The 13,852-nt window shown below is 43.4% G+C and overlaps 1 protein-coding gene across 1 annotated transcript; it reads left to right on the top strand.

Moving 5' to 3' along the window:
• Positions 1–10,001: 10,001 nt before the first annotated feature.
• On the top strand, positions 10,002–11,606 carry LOC127771041 (probable aquaporin PIP2-6). The gene is made up of 4 exons (XM_052296844.1): positions 10,002–10,411; positions 10,501–10,796; positions 10,902–11,042; positions 11,126–11,606. The coding sequence occupies exons 1-4, from the start codon at positions 10,120–10,122 to the stop codon at positions 11,243–11,245; spliced, it is 849 nt and encodes a 282-aa protein (XP_052152804.1). The 5' UTR covers positions 10,002–10,119; the 3' UTR covers positions 11,246–11,606.
• Positions 11,607–13,852: the final 2,246 nt, after the last annotated feature.

The following is a 13,852-nucleotide window of genomic DNA, read 5'->3' as shown; positions in this document are numbered from 1 at the left end:
TCATTGTCTAAACACATCAATAGCACTCCATCTATATTTGAATGCTCGCTGCCGAATCTTCCGATCAACCTTAAGACTAGGGTCTTTCAAATATTCAATCAAAGGGATTCACCCGCTTTCTTCTAACTCTTGGGCACAAATGTCCGAATTTACAACTAATTCGGCCTCTAAATCAATTGTTTTGTGCCCCCCAGCTTTCTGTCTGGGATTGGTCAGACCGGCCACGCAATGCCGGTCAGACTGCCCCATCTGCCCGGTCAGACCGGCCATGCAGAGCCGGTCAGACCGGCCGTGCAATGCCGGTCAGATCGCCCTTGGTCTGTGATTCTGCCAATGTTGCCCAAAGATTTAAAATCAAGCACCGACTTTTCTAGTATCAAAAATACTCCTTTCTTCATATTACACCCAGATGCTTGGTGTATCAAATTATTGGACCAAAATTTATTCTTTCTAGACATATGAAAAATTACAACATCCAACGGATATGTCTAGATGAATACTAATTCAAGTGGCTTTTGAAACAATAATCAACATGGCATCAAAACACTTACCCAATTGAAATATGATCAATAATGAATGACCAAAGTCATATGTGACACATGCATAGATTCCAATAAACTACAAATGTAAGTAATCGACTTGAGCATGTATGCAAAATATTAACAATGCCAATGTCCCTAAAGAAAACAACTCTAGAACAAATCATCAAATTGACCATTAACATTTGCCGAATTACTAATAAGCAAAACCTTCATGGTGCAATAAATATGAAATCTATATATTATATGGTGATCCATAAAAACACATGTGATTTGGCTTTAAATAAATATCAAAGACTCATGACCCAAATCATATTTTGAACAAATTATAGGCAAACTTAGCAATTCCACTACTTAGAACAGGTATTTGCAACATGTATGCATAATATCAATTTGATAAGAAAAAAACACACATGTGCTAAATATCAAGCAATGTTCTAACATGGCATAGGCATATAATATAACGATGAACACCATAAACCCATACCTTGCCTTAGCATCCAACGAACGGTGGCTCAAAGATGTGATGTTGTATCCATCGTCGTTCATCTCTCTTGATTTCTTCATGAGCATATTAATGTCTTGCCCCCCAAGCAAAATCGGCTTTCTAGATTGCGCGATTTCGAAGGCAAGATGGATACCGCACTTACACCCATAGCATCATGTGAAGGAGTTTTATCTCTAATGACCGATGATTCTTCTCTCATGAAATTGGATTTATCACTACTATGGGAAATCACTGGTCTTTTAACTTTTACTTCTTTAGGTCTCCATACTCACTTAAGTGTCTTTCGAGGCTCTAAATTGTTACATGTTTTGTTCTCTACATCTATGGCCTCCTTTTCTTTTTGAACTATGGCTCGAAGACACTGTAGCCTCCTCTTTTGAGAGCGAGATAATCCGGAAGGTATCCACTTCGGCTGTGGTTGTCTTTCAAGAGTCAAATGATGATTCTTGATATTTTTAGTCGAAGTGGGAGCTCCTGTGTTGCTCTCAATTTTCCCACTCTTCTCCAATGCCCCCCAGTCAGACCGGCCTCTAGGCCCGGTTAGACCGGCCAGTAGGGTCGGCCAGACTGACCATAGGTTGGCGGTCAGACCGGCCAGACGCCTCGGTCAGACCTCCGCTTTTGACAATCACGGTGTTGGCTTCGATCTCCTTTGCTTGTATGGTTTCCACCGCATCTCCAATACGTACTTCAACATCTTGAAACTCTTCCTTGATAAAAACGACCTCCAGAGCTTTGGCTTCTTTCCTCACCCATACCTTCTTCCCTTTTTTCACCTTTGATCCACCGGACCGATTCTTTTGTGAGAAACGGTCTTGTCTTGAATTAGATGAATTACTTGGTACTGACCTAGGTGATTCCTTCCACTCTTGATAATACTGCATAGGTGGTTGATGCATCCACGGCATGTAATACATAAAAGGATAACCATATAGTGAGATTGGATATGGATACGATGGCATCACAACCGGAAGTTTGTATGGAGTTGGTATAATTGATGGCTCCGATTGCTTTGGTGATTGACCAAATCTCTTCCTGCGAGATGATCTTGGTCTTTTTGAATCACTAATTTGATTATGAAATCGTTGACTCGCTAATCCTTTCTCGTACTTAGCCATAAGCATCTCAAAAGTGAGCTTCGGCTTTTTAGTCTTTTGGGAACTAGATGATTCGTCTTTTGTAACTCTACAATCTTTGGCCTTAGCATCATTGATCCTAATTGACTCGGGCCGAGGATCCCACATAATAACATTTTTCCCTTTCGTGGATTCGGCTTGACTAGGCCGAATCAACACTTCTTTGTTGTCAGAATCAATAGGACTAATAGGGAGAGGATTACTAACAATTCTGGTCTTAGGCATAGGTGTAACCGGAATAGTTTCACAAGTGACCGATGAATCATCAATCGGTCTTTGCTCCATCAAGCTTTCATCTTTGAAATAATTATGAAACTCATGCTTCATTTGGGGACCATGTAGAAATTGAATTAGGAGCAAATAAACTATACCATGTAGATGCAAAGTTTCACAAAGAAAGGGGAAACAACTTCAACTTAAACAAATCATTACTACCGTCCTTACCACATTGATCAATAAAGCGCCGATATGCTCCATTGTAGTCATAGCATTCTCACATGTGAATTTTGTGAAGTTGGGCACCTCAAATCCTTGCAGGTATGGGACCGAATCTACATGTTCAGGATACAGCCTTTGATATGTATGCATAGGTACTTTGGATTCTATTTCACTATTGTCCCGCAAGACACTGTCATCATCTTTTCCAACATCCACATGATCGATTTGTGATTCGGTATTAGGTGACAATGCTATTTCACTTTCGCTTGTGATACAATCCAAACCGTCATTTAGTTCGGTTATACTCTCAATGGTGTCATTGTCTAAACTAGCAACACAATCCAAACCAACACTTAGTTCGGCTATACTCATTACGGCATCATTGCACAAATTATTAACACAATCCGAACCATCGCTTGGTTCGGCTATGCATGATACTGCACTATCATCTAAACTAGCATTTAAGCTATTGTCATCCACTCAGCTTTCCTGAGCCAGAGCTTCATGCAACACATGATCAACATTAAGAAATATCTGGCCATTCAATCTCTCTTTAATAGAATCAAGCAATTCATCATATGCAATGTCCGCCAAATCCTTTTTAGTTATATTCAAACTATAACATCGGCTTTTAATATCTCTAAACCTCTCAATATAATCAGCAATAGATTAATTGTATTTGTGCCTAACTGATGTTAAATCAGACAACCTAAGCTCAGTTCTACTAGTGCAAAAATAATCATGAAATTTTTGTTCTAATTGAGCCCAAGTATAAATAGAATTTGCCGGTAAAGAAGTAAACCATGTAAAAGCAGTACCGGACAAAGATAAAGAAAATAAGCACAATTTATATGTATCCGTACTACTAGCCTCACTACATTGCGCTAAAAATTGGCCTACATGCTCCCATGTGGTCCTACTATCCTCACCACTAAACTTGGTAAATTTGGGAACTCTATAACCACGAGGATACGAGATATTGTCATAATAATCAGGATACAGCTTTTGGTACACCCTAGCACGATTCCTTGCTTCAATCCCAAATTTATCCCTAATAATGATACTAATCAACTCCTCCATATTTTCAGGCCTATGTGGATTTGGTGGTGGGTTTAGTGGCATAAGAGGTGGTTGTTGCGGCGCAATATGATTATATTGGCCATACCTAGTGTCAGGAGGATATCCCCTATTAGGATCATTGTAAACATTATGGATATGTGGAGCAGCATGACTAACAGTACTAACATGTGATGAGTAATAATTAAAGTAAGTATTGGTAGTCGTGGTATGAAAACCTAGAGAAATTTCCAGGGAACCGGTCTGACCGGCTATAGATAGTCCGTTCTGACCGGCCGAGCACCCGGTCTGATCGGCCCATGGTCCGGTCTGACCGGTGGTCAGTGGTGCGGTCAGACCGGCCACAGGAGGCCCGATCTGGCCAAGATAGGGCATGGTCTGACTGGCTATGGTAGTACACGGTCTGACCGGCCATGGTAGACACAGTCTGACCGGCGTAGGATGCGGTTACACCGGTGTTACGACCAGTTACACCATCATATAGGTTCTGCTTATAGCCAATTCCTGTGCAATCGGTTGTATAAACACCCATTGATCCCTCCATAGCATTATAAGCATATTGTACAGAAGCAAAACTAGAAGTAGCAGATGTATCTACACAACGATCATTAACATTTTGAATAGCAATAGATGGGTTGGGTGAATTGGAGGTTACCTTAAATTTGAGAGGAGGACCAGGCTTGAGAACCACACCTTGACGGGTCCTAATGCATGATCTCATCAACATCTCTTGTGTAATCACCTTGATCCGCTCCTCCATGACTTGACGTTGCTCCTCATCAAGATCCTCCGATGTAACCTTAATTATCGATCTCGTTCCCGCTCATCATGGTTGATGAAGAAATTTCTTGATTAATTTTAGCCATATAGCTCATAGCCAAAATCGTTGACCGAATAGATTAATGTACGGTCTCTAAATTTCCTTGGTATACTTGATGTGTACACGTAACAGAAGGAATTTTGTGTAGCAGCAAAAATTTGGAACTTTTCACAGCCGATGTAAATCGGCTTTGATTTTTCTTTCTTTTTTTTTTTTGGGTAACACAGTTGCCTAATGTATGCACTAATGGAAACAGACTCGGTTTTGCCTACTCTGAACAGATCGGCTCTGGTATAGCCTGATCTTTTTTGCTTCTTTTTTTTTTTTTTAGAAATTTGTACACAGCAAACCGAATTGAATTGAGATTCCAATTTTCTGACCGTGTACAGCAAAGATGCTGCCGGCCGCTTGTTGCTGTTTCCACGCAACAATATAGATCGATTTCGGCTATATGGCCGAAACACTTGATTAGAAGAGAAATCGATGAAGCAATAGCAACATTTAGTGTGGTATATTGATTTTCGCTTGACGACCGAATAGTACTGCCGCCAAACAAATTGATCCGATGAAAATATGCAACAGCAGTGGATAACTTGTACAGATTGATTTCGGCCGCACAGTCGTCTTGACGAATCACTGACAGATAGATTGCAAATTCGGCTATTCTAAAGCCGAATAGATTTCTTCCTCAGCAGAGTCACCAAAAATCGTGTTGGTAATTTTTTTACAAGTCGACAAGCACGATCGCAACACCTAAATGTCTTACGGTGATATGGAGTCGCCAACCACCTCGATCCAGCCAAAAGGCCAAATCAAGATGGGTTTTATAGAAAAACAAGCTATTTAGTATATCAATTAAGCATGTAAGTCATTTAGCTCAGAATGATTGCTCATTTTATATGTTGTAGCTCAAAACCAAGTGGGTCCATTAGCGCAAAATATATTCACATTCTTCATGTTCATTCTCTCCCAACTTTGATGGTTGATCACCTCTCGATGGCTTCCGATTGATTGTTCGTTTTTTTTCCGTCAATTCTCCTCCATTTATGCGTGCTTCTCCTGCATACATGTTAGTAGCATAGCGTATAGTGGAAGTAGATATTTTATTTGGAAATTATGCATTGCAAGCATAACTAGTCTTCATTAATTGGGTAATATTGACGATCGAAACTGGTCGATAACGACCGTCAGCAAGCTTGTTCCACTCTAGATTGGTCATCAACCATCTTGTAGTCATAGAACTATTCCATGACATACAACTCGCTGGCAGCATCGGAGAGTCAAAACTTAGCCTCAAGAGCATCCCACATGTCGTTCCCTGAATGCATGTGTATGTACACGTCCACTATGTTGTCAGCTAGTATACTGATCAATTTTCCACAGAACAGGCAACCCACAGCCTCGAACTTAGCCTCCTTCTCAGGAGAGAAAGGTGGTTTGCTCGGTTTGCCCTGTGAAACAAAGAAGCACCGCATAGCCGTCAACCACAGTAGTGCACGTGCTTTCCATCTTTTATAGTTTGAACCATACTCGGAGAACACTCCAGTGCTGGATGAGGCTTTTTCGGTGTTGTTGTCTCCGTTGGTGTGGTCGTTCTCACTTCTAATCCCGCTGCCGGTACGTCCTCTGTTGACGCGTCCTCAAGTCAACATGGTGTAGTGGAAGCAGATGTAGCAGTGCAGAACCGTTGTCGATGCAGAGGAAGCAGATGTGTCGCAGAGCAGTCGCACCGGAAGACGCTCTCAAAAACTTAATCACCTGCATACCCGTGTAGGTACACAAGCGGATGGAGTTTCGGAGGCATGCTTGTCCCAAATATATTTTTTAATTCTAATGCTACAAAAGCACTCCATCAATACTAGGTGGAACGAAGACCAGACGTCAGTGAAACCGTCCTCCAAAACCATCGAGTGAATCAAATTGCATCGGCTTTAAAAGTTATGGTGTTAAGATATATGATATTGTGCTTCACGGATACAAATCACTTACGGCCATCAAGTTAAAGGAACCAAAGTGAACCTATTCCTACCGATACGCATGAGGCGCGGCGCTTCCACTTCCACTTGGGTTGTGTTTGAGAACCCCTTCTCCTGGGCACGTGAAACGAAACACGTATTATTATATGATTAATTAAGTATTATTTTTTAAAAAATAAATTAATATAATTTAAAATAACTTTTGTATAACAATATTTTTAAAAACACATAATTTAGCAATTTAAAATACGCGCGACGTGAAAAAGGTGAGTTGAGAAACCTGGGAAGAAGACAGTCGGGTGGGCGGCCGCAACGGCCAATGGAGCCATATGCATTCATTGCTTTGATTATATCCACGGCGGCCCGCTCCAATTCTCGTCGCCAGGTCACTCACATGGCCTCGCTGTACCTCGGTCCCAGACCTGCCCCATCTTCATCCTTCTCTCTCCTATGATGTTGTCGCTACCTACCAAGCTTGCCCCAGCGCAAACAAAAGAACCCGTAGGGAACGTGAAAGCCAGTCCTGCTGTATGGCTACGGAGCACAGTAACTTACAAAGCTGACAGGCGGTCAGGTATAGGCATCACTTTCATGTCCAGAGTCTCCGCAAAAACAATGCGGCAGATATATCTACTCACTCGTCAAAAAAACAAATCTATTGCTAACATCGTTAGATGAAAATAGGGGACAGTGAGAATAACTAAAATATCCTTAATCACTTAAAAAGTTGTGAAAGTGATAAATAAATCAAGGTATTGAAGGGATAAAGCTTCTCATTGATTTTTCGTGGGACAAAATTCAAACTCTAAAAGTTAAGTTTTTTTAAAGAGAGTAGCGGAGTACTACATTTTTTTTTCTGAAACAAAAAGCTCGTTCAATTTGAGCTCTGAAAAAATTTCCTAAACTCTTAAATGTACTCCCTCGGTTCTAAATTATAAACACTTATTTTTTAAAAAATCAAATTGGGACTAACAATATACAGTATATACCAAGTATCATATATATTCTATAATTAGATTTATATTTTAAAATACTTTCAGGTGACACTAATATTGTAGTTATTGATGGTATAATATGAAATAAATTAGTGGTCAAACAATATCATTATAAGTCGTGTAAAAAATATAGATGTTATAATTTAGAACAGAGAGTATATAAGTACAGTATAATAAACAAAGCAACTGATGTTAACCCAATAATAGCCTACTCTGAAATCTGAACCAACAAATCCCAATACTCCATCTCCATGTGTGCCGTTGGACCATTATGCGCGCACGCCTAGCATGAACGAAGCGCATTCCATAGGTGATAACCTTATTTGTTGAGCAAGGGTAACTTAACAGGTAGGCAAAATTATTTGAATGAGACCCTCTTTGAATTGAGATGAACCATAATTGATCGCAACTGTAAAAATTGACCCGTATTTTCACATACAGTTTTTTAAGAGACTCACGTAAAAAAACTATTTTCACAAACGGATCTCTTAACTAGCCACATGCAAATATAGCATATTTTCGCATGCAGTCCTCCTAAGGAGTCGCATGCGCCCGTTTAGGAGGACCGCATGCAAAAATAAGCTCCCTCCTCTCTAGATCTTTTCCGTCTCAACACTTTAAAAATTTTCATCCTTATCCCCCTCTATCTCTATCTCTCACCTTCTCATTCTTATCCACCCACATCCTCTCTCTCATTCATCATCCTCTCTGCCTTTCTCAACTCCTCTCCTCTCTCTCACTGGTCGACAGTGAGAGGTGAGAGGCGAGCGGTGGGCGGCCTGGGCCGTCGGTGGGCGAGAGCGGTCGAGAGCGGCGGCAGTGGGCTCAGAAGAGGTCGGTCGTGGGCGGGAGCAGCCATGAGAGGGCTCGACGGCCGGAGGTCGCGGATCCGGCCCGGGCGGATCCACCGGAGGCAGGTGATGGCGACGGTGGGATGGGACCGAGAGCGGCGGGCGAGAGTGGCCAGTGACGATGGCGGGTGACTAGGAAGGGTGCCCGGGAGAGGGAGCGGCAGCACGTCCATGATCCGACGCCGGGGAGCCTCCATCGCATGGATCTAGCGCTGACGGCCCATCCCTACACGGATCCGGCATCAGGGGCCCTCCCTCACGAGGATCCGGCGCTGGCGACGTTGGAGGGTGGTCTGCGAGGCGGATCTGGCGCGGAGGACAAAGTGACGTGGGGTGGCAACGACGCCGCCCCACGCGGATCTGGCTGACGGCGGCAGGCTAGGGTTCGGCCGGCGGCGGTCTATTGTCCGCCTGGGTTTTTTTCGAAAATGAGATTTTTGCATGTGGTTGTGCTGGCCACATGAAAAATCCGATTTTCGTAGACTTTTTTGTGCATGTGGTCGGGATGGCTGCATGCAAATATCACTTTTGACCGCTTGTAAAAATGATTTTTTTAGCAGTGCACCCTTAAGGCCTTAATAATGACAAAGAATCCCGGTGACACATCAACTTCGATTGTAAGGCTGGAAACATAAGTATACTAGGTGAAACCCCGCGCATTGTTGCGGGAATTTAGTATGATAATAATAAAAAAAATAATGTGTAAAATAGCTAGATAACATCAGATTAAGTAAATTAATGTGGTTTATAATAATTTAAATTTAAATAGTATGTAGAATGGTGATTCAAACGTAAAAAGTAAGGTGGTATGACTTCATGGAAAAAGAAATGAAGGGAGATAGTTTGGACCTTAGATTAATCATCTAAAAGCTAAAAACAATTGATGTGATATGACTTAATTAGAGGAAACAATGAGAAAGATAATTTGGACCATAGATTAATCATTTAATCACTAACTAAGTGAGGATGAACTATATAAGTATAAAGGATATCATAAAACATAATAAAGATATACATTAAAATTATGTGAATTATGTTGAATGATAGTTTAACATGTTCATATTTGAAAAAGCTCTTAAGTTTTAAAAACTATAAAGATATGGCATGTTTGCATGATGTTTAAATGTGATGGTTGTTAGTAGATGATGATGTGACGTCTTGTTAATTAGTGGATGATGATGTGGCATCTTGTTAGTGGATTATGATATAGCATCTTTGCATGTTAAGTTTAAGAATTTAGTGGAGGATAACTTTATATCAAGATAGGATACTTGTCCTCGACTTATAAACCCCCCATTGCTTTAGCTTCACCAACTCCAGCCGCAAAGCATGCGGAATATATTTCATGCATGTTCCACATAGAGAGAATTTTGTCAAGTATTTAATGTTGTGTTATACCAGCACTAAAATCATTTAAATAGAACCAACAAACTTATCCATGACTTCATCACTAACATGATCATTATCAAGTGCTAAGTTTGGCTTCTAATCATGGAGAAGCAACGGCAACAGCAACAGCAAGCAAGCTAATCTACTCCAGGTTGTAAAGACAAGAAGTGCTTCGATGGCACAAGCCCACACACACCTTTCCTTCTCTTCTCTTGTACCTGGGCCGGTTTTTTTTTCCATTAATGACAGCACCGCGCTCTCAATAAAACCGGCCAGTCCCACGCTCCCCTCCTCTCCACATCCATCAGAGAAGAGAGAGGTAGAGAAGAGAGAGCAGAGCTAAGCTAGCTCAGAGTGAGTAGCGTGTTGAGCTTGCTGAAGGGAGCGGCAATGTCGAAGGAGGTGAGCGAGGAGCCGGAGCACGTGCGGCCCAAGGACTACACCGACCCGCCGCCGGCGCCGCTGTTCGACGTCGGCGAGCTCCGGCTGTGGTCCTTCTACCGGGCGCTCATTGCGGAGTTCATCGCCACGCTCCTGTTCCTATACATCACCGTCGCCACCGTCATTGGGTACAAGGTGCAGTCGTCCGCCGACCAGTGCGGCGGCGTCGGCACCCTCGGCATCGCCTGGGCCTTCGGTGGCATGATCTTCATCCTCGTCTACTGCACCGCCGGCATCTCCGGTCCGTACTAGTAATGTTTTCTTTTGTTACTAAATAGCTTGAAACAATGGCCGTACGTTGAGCTAAATTTGGCCATGCGTGGCGTGCAGGAGGGCACATTAACCCCGCGGTGACGTTCGGGCTGCTGCTGGCGAGGAAGGTGTCGGTGATTCGCGCGGTGATGTACATCGTGGCGCAGTGCCTGGGCGGCATCGTGGGCGTGGGCATCGTGAAGGGCATCATGAAGCACCAGTACAACGCCAACGGCGGCGGCGCCAACATGGTGGCCAGCGGCTACTCCACCGGCACCGCCCTCGGCGCCGAAATCATCGGCACCTTCGTCCTCGTCTACACCGTCTTCTCCGCCACCGACCCAAAGCGCAATGCCCGCGACTCCCACGTCCCGGTACGTATCTTTATAATCACACCACGCCACCTTTGTACTCTCCAGGGTCCGTCTCAGCTAGCCAGCTTTACTAGTACTACGTAGCTTACATGCTTGTTTGTGTAGGTGCTCGCGCCGCTGCCCATCGGGTTCGCCGTGTTCATGGTGCACCTGGCCACCATCCCCATCACCGGCACGGGCATCAACCCTGCCCGGAGCATCGGCGCCGCCGTCATCTACAACCAGAAGAAGGCATGGGACGACCACGTAAGCTGCTCACCTCTCACTGCAACACTCTGTTCTTGTGTTCATTTCACCAAGTGCTTATGCCTGCATATGCTTAATTGCAGTGGATCTTCTGGGCGGGGCCGTTCATCGGAGCGCTGGCGGCGGCGGCGTATCACCAGTACATCCTCCGGGCGGCAGCCATCAAGGCGCTGGGCTCCTTCCGGAGCAACCCCAGCAACTGAGCTTAGATAGCCATGGCTGCTCTGCTGCTGCTGGCCTGGTTGGACTTGGTCATATCGTTTGCATGTGAGGGAGTGTGTGTGAGAGAGGGTGGGGGGTGCCAGTCAGCCAGGTGCATGATTTGTTGTTTCCAGCTTAAATTATCATCACCGTTACTGTTGTTAATCAAACCGGTGGGATTTGTTGTATGTATGTATGTACTACCTTGATTAATTTAGTTTCGCTTGTTTGTGTAACCGGTGTTAGTAATTATTAGAGATACAAACTGCTTCGGCTTTTTAAGTTCAGTCGACCACCCTTGTAAAACCGCTGTAAGAACTTCCACCACCAATTGCCATCTGCTTTTGTTGCTGTTGGATTGCAGTTTTCCATGTAGTGCTAGTGCGAGCATCAGCTTGATTCTAGTATTATCCGTTAGTTGGTACTAGTTCTAACCATATCCGTTGTTCCGGTGGCTTTGCCTTGGTGTGGCAATGACAATCATTTCCTCCAGAGTTGATTAAGAGACAGTTGTCAAGATTAATGGTGTCCTAATCACCAAGCAAGCATCGCGTAGTAGTTGTGCTTGTGCTGCTGCTCATGTTGTTTGAGTGCTCCTGCAATAATTGGTGGTTGATGTGACGGCCCTCCAGAGCCTTCCACTATCCTTTGTCCTGCACCTACTACCGTCGCACGCTTATCCGCACCCTGTGCTTAACGGGTCCGGTACGTTCACGATCGGGTCTTGACCTGCGTCGAGGCTCCGAATTCGCGCCAGACTGGCAGTGCAGTAAATTGCCGAATACCGCTACGATGTGTACTAGTAGTAGTCTGTACTACTGGCGCAGCATAGTATTCGTAGAGAGGCACAATATATGTAGAAATGGAGAAAAGAGTACGGACAACTACTGTAGCACTGAACTACTCCGGTACTGTAGTAGCTAACATACTTAAGGCAAACCGTGGGTTTTCGTGCCAACGTTTGACTGTCCATCTTATATAAAATTGTTTTATAATTAGTATTTTTATTATTGTTAGATGATAAAATATGATTAACTTATTTTTTTAATTTCTTTTATAATTATTTTAAATAAGACAGGCTATCAAATGTTAGACACGAAAATCAGTGTTTATCTTTCTTTTTTTTTTTTTCTTTTTTTTTTTTTTAAAGACGGAGCGAGCATAGAATTGTAGAGAGGACGTGCATTTATGTTGCTTGCGTAGTGGACTCTAGCATGACTTCTTCATTTTTCATTTTCAGCGCGTGGCGGCCGGCGGAAGGGGAGTGGCGCCGGGACGTCATCGACATGCGGCGACCGGCGGGGAGAAGTAGAAGTTGACGACACATGACTCCGCCCGCAGCCAAGCGTACGCGCGTGCAATCGGAAATGGCGCCGTCGTGTGACCCAAACTACCCGCGGCCGCAGGAGCAGGCGAGCAGCGGCAGCGGCCCGTACGTCATTGAGGACTGCGCGGCGCGCTGCAGCTGCTCAGCAACGTCATGGTTGTCCACGCCGTAGCGACGATGACCGCACCGACGACGGACTGGATTGTCTTGCATCTCAGGAAGTTTGGCTCACGGGATCGATCCGTCAGGAAGAACCAGCTTCATCAGTAGATTGAAGTCACGGTTCCCAGGCTTGTCACTGCAACATCACACATATATATATGCACACATGAACATCTAACTTAGCATCAAAAACTCACTGCACGACAAAGCACGACAAAGCAGAGAATTTTATTTATGTATGCTGAAGAATACATTCTGATTATTGTTGGGATACGCATAGGCTACGATAGCATAAATTAAAATTTTTTATCGCGTAAACCAGGAACCATTCAAGTATTAGATCATAGATCGTTACCACTCGACGCACTGTGCAGCGGAAAAAGGCGCTAAGAAGTCGAAGGAATTCTCGCGAATTAGCGCGCGTCGATATAGAGGAAGTAGTCGATCGCACTGGCTCGACCTTCTCCTCCTCGTGTGTTCTCCTCGCCGTACCTGTGATTGACTCCTCAATCACCTTTGGCATGGCCATGCACTTCCACAATCTACAACATCGAGGGGCCCAGAGATATCTCTCCATAGTAGGGGCAAATCCTATCTTGATTATTCATATCCCACTACATGTTTCATAGCATACCCGAAAACTACTTTTATAACTACCCAATTACATAGTAGCGTTTAGCAGTCCCTAAGTAAGCTATTACACATGTTGGGAACCATCATAATCTCAGGTGTAAGGATTCAATACTAACACTAAATGAGATCACTGATTACACAACACATATGGCTCTTACAGTGTCTCATGTTGGGTCTATCCAACAACATGTTCACTAACATGTATCCACATTATTAATTTGGTATCTCTATACCATGATCCATGAGACATGATTATCAATTAATACATGTGCTGATCATCTAATCATATTTGTTCCACATATGATATTTGATCAGGGATCCTTTAGAAATAGTAACAAACAACACAAAGAGTCTCATGAAAGAATCACATATTCATTAACCAATAATGAGTTATCTATTTCAAGCAACAATGTCGGATAAATATGTAAACATAGTATGTGATACAAACATCTCTATAATTGCCTCTAGGGCATATCACTAATAGTCT

This window comes from Oryza glaberrima, chromosome 4 (genome assembly GCF_000147395.1).
Source record: "Oryza glaberrima chromosome 4, OglaRS2, whole genome shotgun sequence".
In the NCBI taxonomy this organism is placed as follows: Eukaryota; Viridiplantae; Streptophyta; class Magnoliopsida; order Poales; family Poaceae; genus Oryza; species Oryza glaberrima.
Note: the sequence above shows the minus strand (reverse complement) of the source record. Positions and strands in the feature narration are given on the sequence as shown.